The sequence below is a fragment of the Anguilla anguilla genome, chromosome 8, assembly GCF_013347855.1.
Source record: "Anguilla anguilla isolate fAngAng1 chromosome 8, fAngAng1.pri, whole genome shotgun sequence".
Lineage (NCBI taxonomy): Eukaryota > Metazoa > Chordata > Actinopteri > Anguilliformes > Anguillidae > Anguilla > Anguilla anguilla.
The window spans coordinates 24,405,792-24,424,423 of record NC_049208.1 but is presented as its reverse complement, the minus strand read 5'-3'; the positions used below and the strand labels follow the sequence as shown (position 1 = coordinate 24,424,423).

At 43.9% G+C, this 18,632-nt stretch overlaps 1 protein-coding gene across 1 annotated transcript in view; it reads right to left on the bottom strand.

Moving 5' to 3' along the window:
- Nucleotides 1–18,632, bottom strand: part of fbxl2 (F-box and leucine-rich repeat protein 2) — a 45,371-nt gene that overhangs the window by 23,961 nt on the left and 2,778 nt on the right. Inside the window, exon 2 of the mRNA XM_035430938.1 lies at nt 4,535–4,596. Within this exon, the coding sequence (XP_035286829.1) occupies nt 4,535–4,596 (62 nt within the window). The remainder of the gene's footprint in view (nt 1–4,534; nt 4,597–18,632) is intronic.

Sequence of the window (18,632 nt, the reverse complement as noted above, 5' to 3'; positions counted from 1 at the left end):
GGTCCAGGATGCATGGGTGAAGCAGGGTGACATGGAAAAAAAAAGGAGAGGACATGCCGCCCAGAGCAGCTCACAGCCACGCGGATAAACGGGCCTGTCCTAAATCCACCCACAGCAGCCAGCGCTCACCAAATCCAGGACAGAGTTCATCCAGTGCTAAACTGAGAGCCCAGCACCCTGTCCTCCACTGCACCAAAGAAAGGAATCGCACTTACTGCACAGCTCATCGCTGACATCACCAGTCTGTGGAACGCACATCATCAGTCTTCAACTGATAACGTTCAGGACTAAAAGGACAGCTAAGGACATAAGTGGTGGGCCTATCATGTGCTGTCAATCACCGGCAGGTGTGAACCAATCATAAGGCTCTCTGGAATCCTCTAGCTGGGGCGGTGTGAATAATAGTGTTTTGCAACGCAGTTTGTATGAGGTAAAGTAGCCCCAGTCACTACAGGGGGGTAATGGATCCACATTCTTCCCTCACTAACATTTCATTTGTGCACAATTTTTCATTTTGTAAAATTAGATAAGAACTTTGAATTGAATAAGAATTTTGTCTTTCTTGTGATGAGAAAGCTGCAAACAGCTTTTTAGTAATAGTAAAGAAGCAAAGATGATGTATACTGCGAGCTAGCCTGCTAGCAATCGGCCACTTAAAGACACAGCTAAAAATCACACAGTTAAAAAGCATAGCCTTCCAACGCCAAACACAGCAATACACTATCGAGAAACCATAATAGTAACCTAGCACTTGCACAGACAGACACCAACATATGTTGAAGCACATGCCCCCAGCCCCGAGACAGCAATAGTGCCTGTTTGGCCACAGCAGTTGTTATTACCACAGGTGACCTTTGCGATTGCAATGGCCCTGACACAAACCTACACAAATCCCAGGGTTTGATGAAAGAAAATGTCCAAATTGAGAACTGAAGGAACAATCTTGGTTTCGATTTGTTAAAACTAGTAGAACCAATTCTCCATTTCCTGACAGGAACTTCACCAGTGTATAACAGAACTCAACAGAGCCTCCTTTTTGGTTTCATTTTTGTTTTATTGATATTCTCCACGGTGGCCCCAGTGGAGTAACAATCAACAATAAAAACAGAATGTTTTTCTTCCACGAAAGACCCAGCTCAGATAACAGCATCAATCGCCCTCGTTATGCTGCATGTGAATAAGCACACTGATCACCAAAGGGACAGTCTAAAGTCTATGCACTGTTTCTCCCATACAAGCAATCAGGCGATGCCGCTGTGCCCAGACACGCTGAAGCCGATACTTTCATTTTTAATCACCGACAGCCTTGTCTTTTTGTGTCTTTCTTCAGAGTCGTTGCGAAACAATAAGATGGCCTCAGTCATGGAATGCAGGAAGAAGAAAAACAAATCGTGTTGCTCCTGCAGACATTTTCCAGTTATTCTTTAACTCAGCTGCATGCTTCTCACCCCAAAGCCATTTTATACCAATAAATGCAGGTTTCTGGAATGTTTTTTTTCTTCAAAATTCGAAGTTAGCATTCTAGAACTCCATTGCTTTTACGACTAGTGATCAGCATTAGAATGTTCAGTTAAGAATATTCTTATCACATATTAGTGTCCTTACACCTTAAATAGTAAAAAAAAAAAAACTGCAGAATTGCCAGCGCCAAGCAATTTAATATCGGAACTGGGTGGAATGATTGCATGTTCATGATATTTGACCAAAAGTTAAATAGCTAAGCCAATTGTTTTTGTTTAGCTTTTAAAAAACTGTAATATATCACAGGTGAAAAGTCTGCTTCAAAAAAACTTCAAAGCTAAAAAATATAGGTTTCTGTGATCTTAAAAGTACTTGCAGTAAACAAGATTTATTGCTATGTATGTGCATGTATATACAATACATACAGTATGTGTATATGTGAGCTCTTCAATACTAAATCAAGTCATGTAATGTATACACGTGTATGCTTTGTGTATGTGTGTATAGACAGACACAGCATAAACATTATATACATTGTACAATTACATTACAAACATAACATAAACGTTATATACATTACACAGATAGAATAATACTTATTTAGAAACACACACACACACTCCTCACACCAGCACCTCATCCTTCGCCCCTCCACGCGAACAGCCCTTCCTCACTACGAGCCCGAAGGCCACACAGCTAATAAATCTGCAGCCTCCCTCTAACCCCCCTGCCCCCCCGCTGCTCAGACCTATTCCCGCCCAGTGGAACACCGGTGCTGCCCATAAGAAGTCCTTCACCCTGCCTGCCGTGACTGATGCGCATCTCTTCATTTAGCAGATGAACTCCATTAATCTCCCCCAGCCGGGGGGCGAGGGGCTGCTGCGGGAGCCCGCGGCGAGGGCGGGCGGGCACAGACGGGCACAGGCGGGCGGGCAGCGTGAGCTGGCAGCCTGACCCCCCCTGCGATCGGCCACCGCCTCCGAAGCACTTCAGAAAGGGGACGGGATCAGGGGGGCTCTGAGCGCCCCTTCTCACCTCCTCAACAAAGAGTCCCCTCGGCCTTCGGCCCAGCTTAACGCAAAGGAAACGGACCATCCTGCTGCCCAGAGTCTGTGCAGTGAATGAAGCAGGAAATCCTGAACAAACCTATTCCCCGACTGACCAGATGCTAATACAGTGAAATGTTAGGGACGCTGTGCCGCAGGATGTGTGACTTTTCCTACAGATGGGATTTTAAATCAAGGTTCTGACCCGCTGCAGTCATCAGAGATCCCTTCACAAACAGTACCAGCGTCGCCCGGTGTCCAGGCCAAAGTCTCAATCTGTCACTCTTAATTTGGCAATGTAATAATGCCCCAGTCCATCCAGCTAATTATACCCTCTCTATCAGTACCAGGCTGTGGCGAGACTTCTGATGCAAACTGCTTGGAGTTATCCAAGAGGGTTGAGCACATTTGTGGCGGACGAGGCAAACTGCCCCACTCACTGAAACTGTGGACATGCCTGGATGAATGCCCCAATCTAAATGCAAATCCTTATCGTCACTCAAGAATGTGACCACACACACATTCATTGCTTTCTCCCGTTTTCCTGAAAACGCTAGAATTAGTATGTGTACAATAGTGTACCGTGTACATAAACAGGAAGCATAGTTTAGTGGATAAGGCGCTCTTGAGTGTGGCATTTAAACCAAATGGTTTCCATAAACATCCTGTTATATAAATGGATATAAGCTATTGTTGTGTATTCTGTAGACATAGCTAATGTACCATAATACAGTTTGCATTGTGACTATGTTCAATTTAGTCATGGCTGGTTTTCTGGTTTCACTGCTTGGTTCTCATTCCAGGTCATGGGACTTCACTCATGAGGGCGAGGGGGCGGGTGGGTAGATCCCAAAAGCTAGTGATGAACTTACTCAGAACCTTGGACAGCTCCAAAACAGTACAGACAGATCCCAAACAAGAAATCGAACCAACACCATTCTGGTTACATTAATAGTTCTCTTTCCAATACTCCACACTGCCATGCAATGAAACACCTGACATACAGTTGCGAGGGAATAGGAAATGTCATAATACACACTCCACAAAATTTTTTCTCTTTTGTTGCTCAGCTGTGATCACTGGGTCACTATCCTACCTCACATCCAGTTCATAAAACACAGGTTTCCATAACATCTCGCAAGGGAAACCCGCCAACCTGTCACACAACAGAAATGCCAACAGTATTCTCACATCCAGGAATTATCCAAAGAAACGGATTCATTGTTTACATGTAATCTCAGACGCCCCACCGCCAGTAGAGAAGCCAAACTCCGAAACTCAACACACAACAACAGTTCTTAAAGTTACAGGATGTCAGTCTTATATGCTGATTAGAGAGCTGGGGCTATAACAGCAGGAGCAATGCTGTCAAACACTAGACCAAGGTCTTTAAAGTTCGTTTGCACTCCACGGTCCAGTAAATGGACAGCATACAAAATTCCATCCTTTTAAAAGGCATCTGCTATGCCACCAGTAATGTAATAATATAAAATGCCAGGCAACCACTCTTTATTTAGTCTGCAAGTGACTGGAGAGTGGAGACACAGTTTCCACAAAAATCTATGAGGCCGTGCTGTCTTTTGGTCTTTTTGAAGCACTCCCGTCGACATCAACCCAGGCTGGGTTCAGCTGATAGTGATGGACGTCCCAGCAGTGTGCCATCAGAAGTCCCATTAAGCGCCCCAAAGACATTCTTTAGGCCTTCATACTTTTTGTAAACAACTAAAAATGATAAATCATGCTCTGCTATATCCAGGTTTGTATCCCCTTTCAACGTGAGCCTCAGCTCCATTATGTCATCAAACAACAAACACAAGTGCACCACTAATAATAAGCTAGTCCTCCTTAACATCAAAAGATGCAAAAAATAAAAATAAAAATAAATAAAACAAATCTTAGGAAGCCTGCATTCAAAAGCGTGTGGTTGAAGTACGAGGGATGACAAAGGAGAAGGAACATCACGCAGCCGACGACCTCTTTAAAGAGCTCTGCGTCTGGCTTTGATCGCCCCAGGATTTCTCACTCACCTCAGAAGGAGTTCTTTCGGAAGCTTCTTGTTAATGGGCGCTTCATCGCTGTTTGAGAAAACCTGCCAAACAAGGAAAGGAGAAAACGGCGATTAACACCACACAAGAGGGAAGACGAACATGGCACTCCACAAACATCACAGCAGCGCCTTTTACCGTCTGAGATCCGCAGAGACACCCACTCCGCTTACCACCAAGGTTGAGCTGAGCTCGATTGCTGGGACGGCTGTTCCTAAACGCCTCTCTTTGATTTCACAATCAGAAGAAATTTTTGATTTTTTGATGTTGACTGCTCATTTGGGCTCAGGATGGTTTGTTTGCGCATATTAGAGTAGAGCACTATATACAGATTATCCTGCCACTGCTATCACCTGGGTTGGGTGGTTCTGATACCGGAACATTCTCCAAATGCAGACAGCTCTACAGCAAGAGGGCGGGGGGGGAATGACGTTTTGAAGCCAGCCTCTGTAATCAAGCCAAACAATGGCAAAGCCGTGTGACATCAGAGCAGCAAGATCAAACGGTCTGACACCAAGCAAACCTCTCGCTGCACCACCTTCCCCCTCAAACACCATCTGAGCTGTGGGCCACCCCCCACCCCTTCTCATCATTGCCACACATTACACAACATTATTTATTTAAATCCAATACCCAGGGCAACAAACCCCGCTGTTTGTTCAAGAAATATGTTGTGCAACCCATCTGAAGAACAACTTTTTCACTACTGAGGTTACTATTTTTGTTCCGTGTCTATGTTTATGTCATGTGGGCAACACACAGTGCAGAGCTGAAGACTGCTCAGCGACAGTGGGAGTTGCTTACCAATAGGATTAAACCCCTGACACCTCTGGTGCAGAGCCAGTTCCTCTGACCTGTATCCCAGATCCCTGTAGCAATGCGCATGAGGTGAGCGGAACGACACTGAGTCACTTCAGTGCATCACACGGGTCAGAGGAGCCCAAAGGCTTCCAGACCCCATCTATTCAGATTACCCATAAATCCACTGGAGAGGGTGAGAGGTACGTGGGAAGTCACACCTACTTATGTATACTCAAACTCATACACAGGCAGCCATGGGTAAACACACACACACACATTGCCCTATGTTCAGCCAATAAAATGAAATATCAACTGTTAAAAATACCAAAATATCAGTAATGTAAACTAGACACTTACACTGTTCAGACCAGAGTCGTTTCTCATGAACAGTTCTCAATAACTCTCTCTCACTCAGAAAAGATTTCTAATCATAAAACACAATAATAAATAATAAAATTCCAGCTCTCTCTGTCTCTGTTCCTATCCCTCTCCTCTCCCTCCCATTTTTTTGGGACCATAAACCCTCCAGGGCCACAGGACACCACAGCAGATATGATGAGCCAAAATGGATGACAGGGGCCAGGAACCATGGCAAACTCGTTATATAGTCTGATTTTTTTTTTTCCTTTTCCACACAAAGACCACAAGATGTCACCTTCCTGCCCCGGTTGGCACTGTCTGAAATGGACTCTAAAATCCTTGGTAAAGCGACTGACTTCCTGGAGAGAGCCGCAGCGTATTCATATTTCATGTGGCCCACAATGACGAGACATTCTCATTAACAGGCAAGGGCATTTCCTCTTCACAGCCAGTCATTACTGGAGGGGGACACGCTTTAGCCGCTCGTTCCAGCGATATCACGGACGCTCGCTCCAGACGCAAACCGCTCCGGTCGGGCGATCCTCCATTAGGCCACAGAGCTCCTCTCAGCTCACGGCATTCTCTGACATGTTTACTTTGAACGCGGCTAACTGCACGATCGCCATTTGTTTCATTGATCTACTCTCCACCAGAGTGGCTCGGAGGGTCGGCACGAAATTGATTTCTCGACGGGAAAACGTGTAAAAGCAGAGATGACAATCCTGCTGGGTGAGACGAGCGACACAGTGAGAGATTCGCCGCTGTGATTTACAGACGCTTTGCAGCGTCCTCCTAATAACCTTGTCATCGACAACAAACAACAGTCACAAAGTCAAATAAAGCAGTCCTTCTCACTCAGCTGCTGCTAAGGGGGTTCCAAACAAGAGTGAAAACGGCGTGGAAATAGTGTAAGACACACACAGCGAGTCCTCATCTCGGCTGCAGTCTTCCGCACCCCCAAAACTCAAAACACTAACCAGACCAACCACTTCATATTTTCGCTTTCCATGACCTTACAAGCCACACCTGACACAGGAACACCCTCTTTTTACATACATATTCAGAAGTGTGCATTTGTTTGTGTACAGAGATGTGTGTACATGGATATGAATATGTAATAGAACAAGGTGTTCAGCATATATTGAATAATCACGCTAGCTTTCTGCATGGTACAGCAAGTTGTGGCCCCAGTGTGATAGAATGCTTGATTTGGCTCAAGGGGGTGCAATCTTCGATACCAGACTCTGAAATTGATTTCAGATGTTCTGCTACACATACAGAAATAATTACATAACTATACACATAAGGAGGTGCACCTCCATATTAACCATCCCAAAATATCCATGGTGGACAAACAATGTATACTCAAAGACTTGAATCAGACTGCAAAATGAATTTGACCCCTGCTGCCAAACTGTCAAGGCAACACTGTTGTGAAATCACAACTTTGAGGTTCTGTGAAGCACTTTGTGATGTATCCTGTAAAGTACAAAAGGTACCATACAATTAAGTTTTCATAAAGTAATCATTATTCATTGTAGTTAGGCAGAACTGAGACCAAAGTTAGGGCACTTATGACACATTAATAAAACCAAAATCATTATCAAATTAAAGGACATGATCAGCGAGCGTCTGTGGTCAGGGTTCCCGCCCGTACCCTCACTGATCCCCGGTGGCCCGGTACGCTGTTGGGTTCACGTCAGGCGAACAGCGTGGCCACTCCATCGCGCCGCTGCTCCCTGTCGACAGAAACACTGACAGATGTGCGTGCCGCGTGGGTGCGAACTGTCAAGCGTACAACTGAGCCCATTACTTTGCGCAAAGTAAGGTGCATCGCAGGGGGCCATAGCATTGTTTCCCTAGCGCTGCGCAGTCAATGCACCAGTGATGAACACTTCTGGCGGTAGACATCTGTGCTGCATTGTGCCCGTGACGCTCTCATATCATTAGCGCTTTCATTTAGACACGTATGCATTATACTGGGAAACAGGTGTAGCCAGGCGCCTCCATTTCACTCTGCACACATGTGTGGTGATGTCATCATACTAGAGGCCCTATAGCATTTCCATAGATGAAACTCTCACGCAGCAGGCATCTAACCGACCACATCTACCAGCAGCCAGAGGGGGCGCTGGAGAGCACAGCGGGCTACATAAGTCGAGGACAATCCCAGTGAACAATACCCTCCCTCCTTTCTTTCCCAGACATCACAGCTGTTTCTGCCCTGCAGCAATCAGCAACAATGAGGTCAGGGTCAATATCTGCAGGGGCACATCCACAACATTATAAAGTGTCTTAGCTCCCCAGCAGCCCCTGTACTGATGTCAAATGATTATCAATTAACTTTGAACCTTTTTTTTTTAACCTTCCTGGAATCTTGTACTTGGAATGAGGCACAAAAACATGACAAAATTACACACTCACATTCACATTTAATCACATACAAAACAATATACCATATAGCATGCTACAAATATGCATATGGGACCAAGGTGCATTTTTCATATGGAATCAATAAACTGATTACAAGGAAAGAAGTTGATGGTTTTCAATATTTATGAAATATCTCTCAAACTTAATATGTCAATGTACTTGTGTGGAAATAAGGCAGGCAATCCATTGTGTTGCGTACCTGCTTCGTAGCACATAATCACATTATTCTGGTCTTTCGAACCAGTCATCATTAGACTCCAGAGAAACACAGACACAGGAAACAATGAACTGTTTGCAATTGTTCAGACCCGACAGAGTGATCAGTAGTAGAAGATACATATGGGCATGAACAGCAGACTAGACAGCTGATAAAATACAGCAATCGGACCCAGGAGTCCACAGCCCCAGTTTTTTGTTTTTTAGCCTGAGACGTGGAAATGATAAATGATCTGCAGTCTCAGCCTTGGCATTAAGACTCTGTCTGAGGGAGCTGAAAAACACGGAATACATGTTTGCACTGCGATTTGACAGAATGGCTACTGTGTGCTTACAGGCCCTTACATTTACCCATGATGCACACTAAATAAACATGCTCCGAAATGACAGTGCCTGTGGGCCAGAGACTTGCGCCATTAAATTGGCATCGACAGACCACAGAATTAAACACTTAATTCTTCTGGGGAAAGTAGGATACAAGATAAGCCGGCTATAGATAAAACAGATTTAGTCCTTAAGACCTCACACACTCCTGAATCTATTCATTTGGCTTAAACACGGTGCCTTAAAACACTATCATAGCAGGAGACAGTAATGTACATCACAGGCACAACAGGCACAGAACAGAGAATAATACCACAAGCACACCCTATGCTAGTAACCAATGACCGACAACATGAGAAACGGCACTCATTTTAGCATCCAGAGTGCCCGGCAGCTTTCCTCCGTAGAAACATACCAAGATCACACATATTACACAGAAAACAACCCAATATTGACCAATAACGACATTTAGTCATGATGTGGTGCCTGCCAATATAATTGTGAATAGAGAAACACATCACTGTTCCATGCTAGGTTGTACATGTTGTTTATTGATGACCTATGTCAGATATCAGATGTCCAAGTTCTGGGAACCAAAGTAAAATATGAATGAAATATGAATGAATGTAGGATGCTGTTCGGATATGCACTTCGTATCGCCTTTGCTCAATCAGTCAGCAAAGAAGTAGTGAGACAAAATTCTGCTGGGTGGAGTCTGAACTAAACGCTGCACTAAATTGTTGAAGCTCTTATCTTTCTAATTATTAATCACGAAGAGTTTATTTGGCCCCATTTCCCCATGTGCTCTTCTAACATCAGCAGACTGGAAACCCACCTTAATTAGCCTACACCAAATGGCATTACTCTCCTTGGGCACAGGTTCACAGATTCCTTAAGTTGAATCCTACACAAGGAAAAATATCCATCCAGCACACTGTTATTAAAGGGAGGACACTATTCCAGCTTCACATGGAGATGGATCTGGCTCACTTTTTAAAACCATATCGCAAAAATGACCCAAACCAAGAAAACAGAAACAGTGAAAACTGTGTTTAAAAGTGTCAAATTAATTAATGGGGTGGAGACAGAAAAATCAAAAACTGCAATGTGGCAGGAGAAATTTGTAACTCAAAGGCTCTTGGCTCAGCATATTTTGTCATATGGACATTACAGCTAAGCTCCCAGGCAAAGGATATAACCTCAGTTCCTGCAGTTGTAATCCAGCTATGAATTGTTAATATGTAAAAAATCTTAGCAATGCAAGTGGGCCTGGATAAGACCGTCTGATAAGCAAATAAATAATGTAAGACAAAGACAAAGGGAGTAAAGCACTAAGCCATTAAACTCCCAAGGGCATGCAAGCTTGGATGGGTTAAGCAGAAATATAGACTGAAGGGCATACTACAAAAAAACTGCACTGTTTTAGGAGACAGAGGCACTCTTCGCTAACTTACAGACTGAATCATGGGAAAGCTCGCTTTCAGTGAGCAATACCAAAAATTTTAAATAAAGTATGTTTGCAGTTTAGTCATTCGGCAACTTACAAAATTGCTTGTGGCATGTACATAAGAAATAATGATGTGATTATCAAGAGCTGGAGTGGATCCCCAATTCAACACTACCCCCCCCCCCCACACCCAGACCCGACAAGACTCAATACTGCTCCCCCTCCACCTACACCCCGACCCAGCAAGATTCAACACTGCTCTCTCTCTCCCTTTGCCCAAACACCACTTATACCCCTACTCGACAGCATGCAGGACATGCCCCAATGGGGTGCAACAACTGTGGCAAGCGTTTGACACCCAAACTTCCACCCAACTCCACACAGTCTTGTAAGGTACGCACACGGCTAGGTGAGGGATAACACAGACTCAGAGACTTATTACGGCATTTATTTGCTCAGCCAATGCCCTTGTGCAGGGCCCCCATGTAGCACACATTTTCTCTGTGACCTTTCACACATCGACGCAATGGAAACATGTACAGGAGCGATGCAGGTTAATCGCCTCACTGGATGTTTGATGAGCGCAGATCTTAAGATAGAGGCCCATGAGGAAGTGTGGCAGGTGTTCTGGTCAGGACCCAAAAAAACCCTTCACCCCTCTCTCCCTGTAAGCCGTGTTTCATCCCTGACAATTAAACAACAAAGGCCCCGCTGCAGCGCGGGGAACATTAGCGCGCTGAAATCAGGATACCGTGAATAAGTGCGCCTCAGCCGCAGACTGAACCCTGGTCAGAGGAAAGCGCGTGTAGCGCTCTCCCAAACGGCTCGCACCTGCATTCATAACGCGCCGCAGAGCAGGGCTTTCCACGCGCTGACCTCACACAGCCTCGTGCGCTAAAAGCTAAAGCTGCTCCTTGATGAGCATGTTTACGCTAAGACGCTCCGTGGGCCCTGGGCTGCGCTGTCACAGACTAGGTCAGAGGCAATGGGAGCGAGCATATAAACAGCAAAGCCGCGATGACCTTGAGGGGAACACGTTAACTCAGAAAAGCATTACTCTGTTTTCCCGCGCTAAGCCTCTGTGGTCCCGTTAGCAAAGCCAGAGCAGCCCGTGCAGCGATGGTAGAGCCTGTGTTACCGCCAGACAGGGGGGTGATGTGAAAGAAACCGACGCGGCTCTGAAATACAGCTTCTGCCACCTCACTGCACCCTGACTGGCTGAACCGAGCCTCCAATCAGGACCCTGGGTGGGAGCGTTACCCGGCAGAGGGGGGCATTCGAGGGCAGAAGCTGAGGGGTAACTGCGCAGCCGAGGCAGCTACCAGACCGTGCAGCAATCAGCAGTCAGATGAGGTCGAGCTCTGGCGCTTTCTCGGTAATGCCACGCCCACTCTCCAGCACAGTCCTGCGTCTAGACAGACGGAGCAACTGTCATGGAAGACCCTGCACGACCCAAGGCAGAACATTACCACCGCAGTAAATTACCCTCGCCTCAGGCTAACCGGCTAACTTTACTTTAACAGCTCTCCTCTGTTTTTTTTCAGCTAGCAAGGCCATAGCCTTAAACAAAAGGCCACATGGTCTTCTGGGCACAAATCTGCCTGTGTACTGTAAATGAAACATCTGAAAGACAAAGGAAGCCAAGTGTTTTTGACTGCTACTACAACAGGCCCTTATTTCCACACAAGGCCGTCTTAAGTTTCTGCTCTGGTGGAGGCCATCTAGCCAAAACGCATGAGCGTCTCATGGTAATTCATTTGGCCACACAATAAATGTAAAAAGTAAGGTCTGATTTTTTCCTCCCTTTCTCACCAATTTGGAATGTCTGGTCATATTTATCAGTGCTCATTGCCACAGCCTCCACTGTCGATTTGGGAGAGTACAGACAAGCATGTAATCTCCTGCAAAGCACACAATGTCAGCTGCCATTTCTTTTCACAGTACAGCGCAAGCTGGACACTAACAGACACAAGTCAAAGGAATAGATTTCATGTGCAGTACAACAAGAGGAATTGCAGCTGCCCAATCAACCAGCAGGGGTCACTGGTGACACCCTCCCACCCCTGGGCAATGGTAAAGCAGTGCCAGCCACAGTCAGCACAGGTACGGTCAAGACTCGATACCAGCGGGGGCCATCCATGCACAAGAACAGTGCCTTAACAGGCCAAGCCACCCAACAGCGCTTATCTGCTTGTAACATGTTAGGATGCGCTCCCCATTTTGAATGCTCTTCAAGAGTTTATCAATTACTCTTCATCTTTATTTTCCTGTCCCATATTTTATCAGTTTTTTCTTTCTTTGGGATCCCAGCACAGGAATTGTTCCACAGAGTAAGGCTCTGTGACCACGACTGGCTTGTTGATTGACCGCTGACTATCCCTCAGGTGACCTAGGGTAGGATGTTCCCCTTCAATGCTCCATCAACCTTGACAGACACAAAATGTCCACCAGACAAGCACAGCACCATCTCCCAGGAGTGATATGAAGGAATTAACAACTTCACAGAGAGATATGATGAACTAACGACCGCACAGGCCAACGGGAATAAAAAAACAACCTAACAGACAGACATGAATAAACAAACAACCACATAGACAGATAATAAACTACCCCAGCCATCTCACGCAGAGATATGAGGAAATAACCACCACACAGACAGACATTAATAATCAATCTGTGTCGCAGAGAAACATGAGGAGGCTAATCACCTGACATAGTGATTTGGGCAAACTAATCACCTTAGAGATATGAATAAGCAACCCATTTCAAAGAGAGGAATGGAGGAAACAAATCGCTCCTTTACAGCTCTTCACTGAGTGGACTGGGACATGATTGCTTTTAACAATAACTAGAATCGAAATTTAAACGATATTAATCAGAAAATAAAACCAACATGAGACATTAAATATATCCATATATCTGTCATAACACACCTTTAGCAAATAAATTCAAATGTAGGTTCAAATGCATTGAACACAATACACATGAAATCACATTTTGCAAAATAATTTGGCATGTCTGAAAGTTCAAATATCCTACATGTGTTGTGCTGTATGACAAATGCACTGACATGATAAAAAAAGTAATGCATTATATTCAGCTACATTGTATTAATCTCACTCCAGTTTCCTCCCACAGGCCAGAGACATGCAGGTTAGGTTAATTGGAGTCTAAACTGCCCTTGGGATATGAATGTGAGTGATCGGTATGTGGGTCCTGTGATGTACTGGTGAGCTGCCAAGAGTGTATTCCTGCCTTTCACCCAATGGCTCCCCGGGACTCTGACCAGACGCAAGTTAGAAGATGGATGGAAAGGATGAATGCATTCAACTCTTAATATGGTGGACAGATCGGTTTTAGTACTGACACTATAAACATGCATGCACTGGTAATGATATGTTACAATAAAAATACAAGGAACATTTTAACAGAGTAAAAATCAGCCAAGTCTGGGAGAGGTCTTCTACAGTACAGCACACGTACACACTCAGAAACAGACACATACCGGTGATACAAAAATAAATACATAATTCCACAGGAGTGCATCACGCACTGCAGATTCACGCCTGCAGGCGATGTGAGCGGGACAAAACCTGTGTGACACGGATTAGAGACCGCAATCTGCACACAGCGGCTACAGCTCAAATGCTACATGCTAATACCGAACCCGCCAGCTCAGTTTCCTTTCAAGGTGGGGTCCACAAGTACCCAGATTTCTACCTGGCAGGGTAGAAATTGGATAGCAACATGACAAAAATTTTCATCCGGCATATTTTCTAGCCCTTCACCCAGATTGGGACAATGAGTGGCTACATCAGGGTTGCTGCGTCTGATTCTGAATAATGGAAAGCAGTTTTGACTAAAAACTGAGGGGCCTTATGCTGAATTCACAGTTGAAAAACAAAGGCTCAGCTTCTGAAAGCCTGTCATTTCAATCACAAGACGTACCATAGTGCCACTATTACCTTCGGCATATATTTGACTGTGGCAATTCAAAGAAAAGGACACATAATCATTTGTGGCATGGGGGTTTGCTATCTTTTGAGTTTTAATGGAAAAAAGGTTTGAATGCTGCCTGTAACCAAATGAGATTTCGGGCCCCTCACTATTTATCATTCCTAGTGGTACAAAGGCAGGTTTTATTCCTTTAAACTTTTTACAAAGCTTTTTCCCCCTTTTCTCCAAATTTGGAACCTCCAATGACATTCAAAATGCAATGTTCGTCACAAGCTCTGGAACCAATTCCAAAGAGCGCAGATAAGCATGCGCTCTCCTCCAAATCATGCAATGTGTCCACCGCTGCTTTTCTCTCGGCCATTGGCAAGAGGGGCTCACACAGACGTGAGTCAGAGGAGGGCGCTTCGTATGCAGCTCAACAGGAGAACCGCAAGGCAGAGACCAACCAGCGGGGCTCGCTGGTGCAAGATCAGGCATCGTCATTCTGGCAGAAACCAGCAGAAGCCATCCCATCCAAGGGTGACGCTAGCTGCAATTAAGCATTGCCGACTACAGTCGGTGATGAAAAGGTCCAGATTCAATACCAGACTGTGGGACCTATCCAAGTTCTAGAACAGTGCCTTTATAAGATGAGCCATCCAGCAGCCACACCATTAAACTTAAAGTTCTGGCTGAATAAATAGAAATTTACCAAGAAAACTAAGCCCCGGGTTCTCCAACTATTTCTAGGCATTCAGTTTTTTTATTTTATTTTTATAAATGGTGAATACAGGCCAATCACTTAAGACATACAGTAATAAAACAATGAACAAATAAGATGTACTTTATGCAAGTCAAAAACTCCTTAAAATGCTGGACTTCACTGTCACAATTGGGGCATAGTCAATGATTTTGATGCATCTGGATAATAACTTTTTAAATCTTGAAAATGATCAAAAGGCCAAGAGTATGTCCATGACAGGCTGTATGCTGTCACCAGTCCACCTACTGAATAGTCTTGGCCTATCCCCAGGGACATAGCTGGGTGTGTAATGCCCACGCCAAGTCAATAAACAGCTATTTCCAAAAGTTAAGTAGCTCACACACCGATAAGATGTCCACTGATGACTGCAGAGGTCTGAGAAGGCATTGGCCATTTCATTCCCTGGGCACCTGTCAAGAAGCCTGGAGGCTCTCCAATCAATCAACATATTGAATCTTTGCATGTAATTATATGTGGAGGTCTGTGGCCTGTGGCTGCAAAACAAACCACCACCAAATTACCAATCAGAGAGGAGCATTGCTCAGCCTGGATGTGGACCAAAATTCTAGTCACCAAATAGCACTCAGATACTGATTAGTACCAGTAGGCACAAGTATGTGGTAAAATACCTATGACAGAGAAACAATGGGGTAACTGAAATTTGATAGATGGGCACACAAAAGTTAAATCTGTTAGCTACATGGCTATATATTAACTCATCATCATTTATTGCCAGCTCAGTTTTGTTCAGCCAAGTATAGCCTGTTTCAGTAATAGTTAAAGCAATCTAACTAGGTGGATAGCCATCATGTTTATCAGTAGGCTAACATTAATGACGACAGTTCATTTTAAGGTGCTTAGCATTAAACAATATAATGTAGCCTATGTAATGGCAAAGACAACCTCACAATTATCCACCTTTTACAGCTTAATATCATACATTTTCATCTTTGAATAGGTGCAAAACATATGCAAATAACATCATCACTAAAAACAGTGTACAATGTATACATTCAAGGATTGCCATACCAAAAAATCTAATTTTGAAGTCTTTTTCATTTGACTTTGCTCAACATTTCTGGAGAAAAATCATGAGGTACACCACTCAACTTATCTTGACAACGCATCAGCAAGTTCTGGGTTTAAAAAAAGAGAGGTGTGATCACTACCCTCCAGGGCAGACATTTGAATTTGAATGTCTTCTGCAGCCTGTACAGAAAGTACAGAGAGCCAGTAAGAGGAGCTGTGGTATGTGTGCACAGTCGCCCTGGAAGCATGAAACCATTTCCATCACAATGACAGCGTCAGTATTTCGTTCCAAATTACACAAGGTGATGCTCCGCCGTTTCTCCCCAGCAATGCAGTTTTTGCACGGTAATGGGCATGTGAAAAAAGAAGCGCATTATGCAAGAGGTTTTAGTATGCTGAGCCAGAAGTTGCAGAGAACAAGCTTGAAGAGTTCTAATATCTGCAAAAATATGTAGTCAGTGATTGCATTTGTAATACAATACAGGTGAAGGGAAATGCATAAAAATGAACAGGATTAAAACTGTCCTTCAGTGTTAACATAGTAAACTACAAATAATGTGAGCTTCGCAGTAACCAACTATCAGCACATTAGTAAGCAAAATTACCTGTGCTGTACAAATTTAGTGCAGGAACCTGACATCTTTATTACACCACTGCAGAAGTGCAAGTTTAATGCACCAAAATGCTGCTGAAATCACCGAAAGTTTAAGACATTTCACCCAATTGCCCCGAGCTTCACCGAACTGCATCAGACCTATGGAGGGCATCTGACTGATTACTTATTTTATTTTTTTGCTGAGGAAGACAGTCTGCAACAGAGGTGAGGAAGTTGTTGATTGCAGTTAAAAGAAATTAAATCCACCCACGCAGTTTCTACTAGACAGATTGAAATAGGGAACCAACATAGTGATTCAGTTGATTTTGAGTGCAGTCGCATTCCATGCATTATTATAAGGGATCCAAACACCAAGGGTGCGTAGGACCCCCATTGTTTTCACTAGGATTCCTCTTCTTCTTTTCCTCCTCTTCTAATTTTCCTTCTGCCTCTCACTAAATTTTCACCTCTTTCCCTTGCTCAAAAACTCAGAAAATACAGCAGGCACGATATGGCTGCCAAAATATTATGCATGACACCCATGCAACTGACACTCTAGGTGGTGCTCAAAATTTTTTTAATGATTACAGCCATCACGTGTCACATACATGCACCAAATTTCTTCCACATGTCTACCTCCTCATTCTGAACAAATATGAATAACCCATATCAACAAGAACCCATATACTACCATATATTATTATTATTAGTCCCAACTACTTGCAGGATAAAATCCACCTGTTAACATCCACCACTTTATTTGTCACATGCTGAGTCAATCTGTCGATTCTGTACATTTCTTTAATGCACACTGGATGTGAAGTACCCCTTCCAAAGGTAGAGTAGCATCTCACCTAGGGTAGAAATCCAGAACTCATGAGCCCAAATTCATGTGCTCTAACCACTGCAAAATATGTCATGTACAGGGCTGCTACACTGTTTAAGATTAAAGGTTTTATATTACCTTACTGGCATTCGAAGATGCTGTAATCCAGAGTGACTTTCACAACTTTTGCATTTTTACATAGTATCCATTTATAGAGCTGGATATATACTAAAGCAATTTAGGTCAAGGATCTTGCTCAAGGGAACAACAGCAGTGCCCTACCTGGGAACTGAACCTGCAATCTTTAGGTCACAACCTCATTCCCTTACACTGCCACCCTACGTCAGACCTGCCCAATCCTGTTTCTGGAGATCTACCATCCTATAGGTTTCCACTCAAACTCTAACAAAGCACATCTCATTCAACAGCAAGAGGTCTTGTTGAGCAGCTAATTAGTAGAATCAGGTGTGATCGAATTAGGGTTGAAATTAAAACATACGGGATGGTAGATCTCCAGGAACAGGATTTGGCAGCCCTGCCCTACATATTGCTGCAGTACGTTTCTTTCTTATTGCAACTCACTCAACAGCAAAGTTGATCCAAACTCAGAAGGCCAAACTGCATGAAAGCCCTAGGCTCTGATTTATTTGCATTGCTAATGCCCCACTCGACACAAAAAAACAATAACATGGATGAATGCATGGTTACAGATGCACACTTCAACCATTAACCTGCTCTTAACTAAAGCCATGCTATTCACTGACTTAAAGTGCAAAAGGGAAGACTTATTTGTTTGGAGTTTCCAATTCCAGTTTCCAGCGAGGCCATTAATGAATCGCAGATTCAATTATTTTGCTCACCCACACATTATGCTTATATGAACTAGTGTTCAGATAAAATGGCGAATAATGATTTTACATAATCGTGATAAAACAAAAAAATTATATTAGAATAGATTCTGTCTCTTGTGGATCATCATTATTATTGACAAGAGGATTTTATTGGGCTTGGCCACTGTTCTTTTTACACAAGTTCAGATGCACCTCAGCTGACTATGGTCAGTTTAGATTCTGGTTTCAGTGACTTTCTTTATCTAAATCATCACAATCATGAATGTACCACCAATCTACAACCACCAGCATACACAGTCACCGCTCCTGGGAGTTGACAATCTTGGAAAGGCTGAAAAGTAATAGAGGTATTAACCTCCCGTGCAGCCTAAAATTTAATTATACTAAGTACTGATTGGCTCCAGCAGGACAACAGGAACAAGAGCTACAGGGTGCAGCTTGGTTGTTGATGGGCTGAACCAGGACTATTGGAATAGAAACTGCAAAATGGAGATCTGAA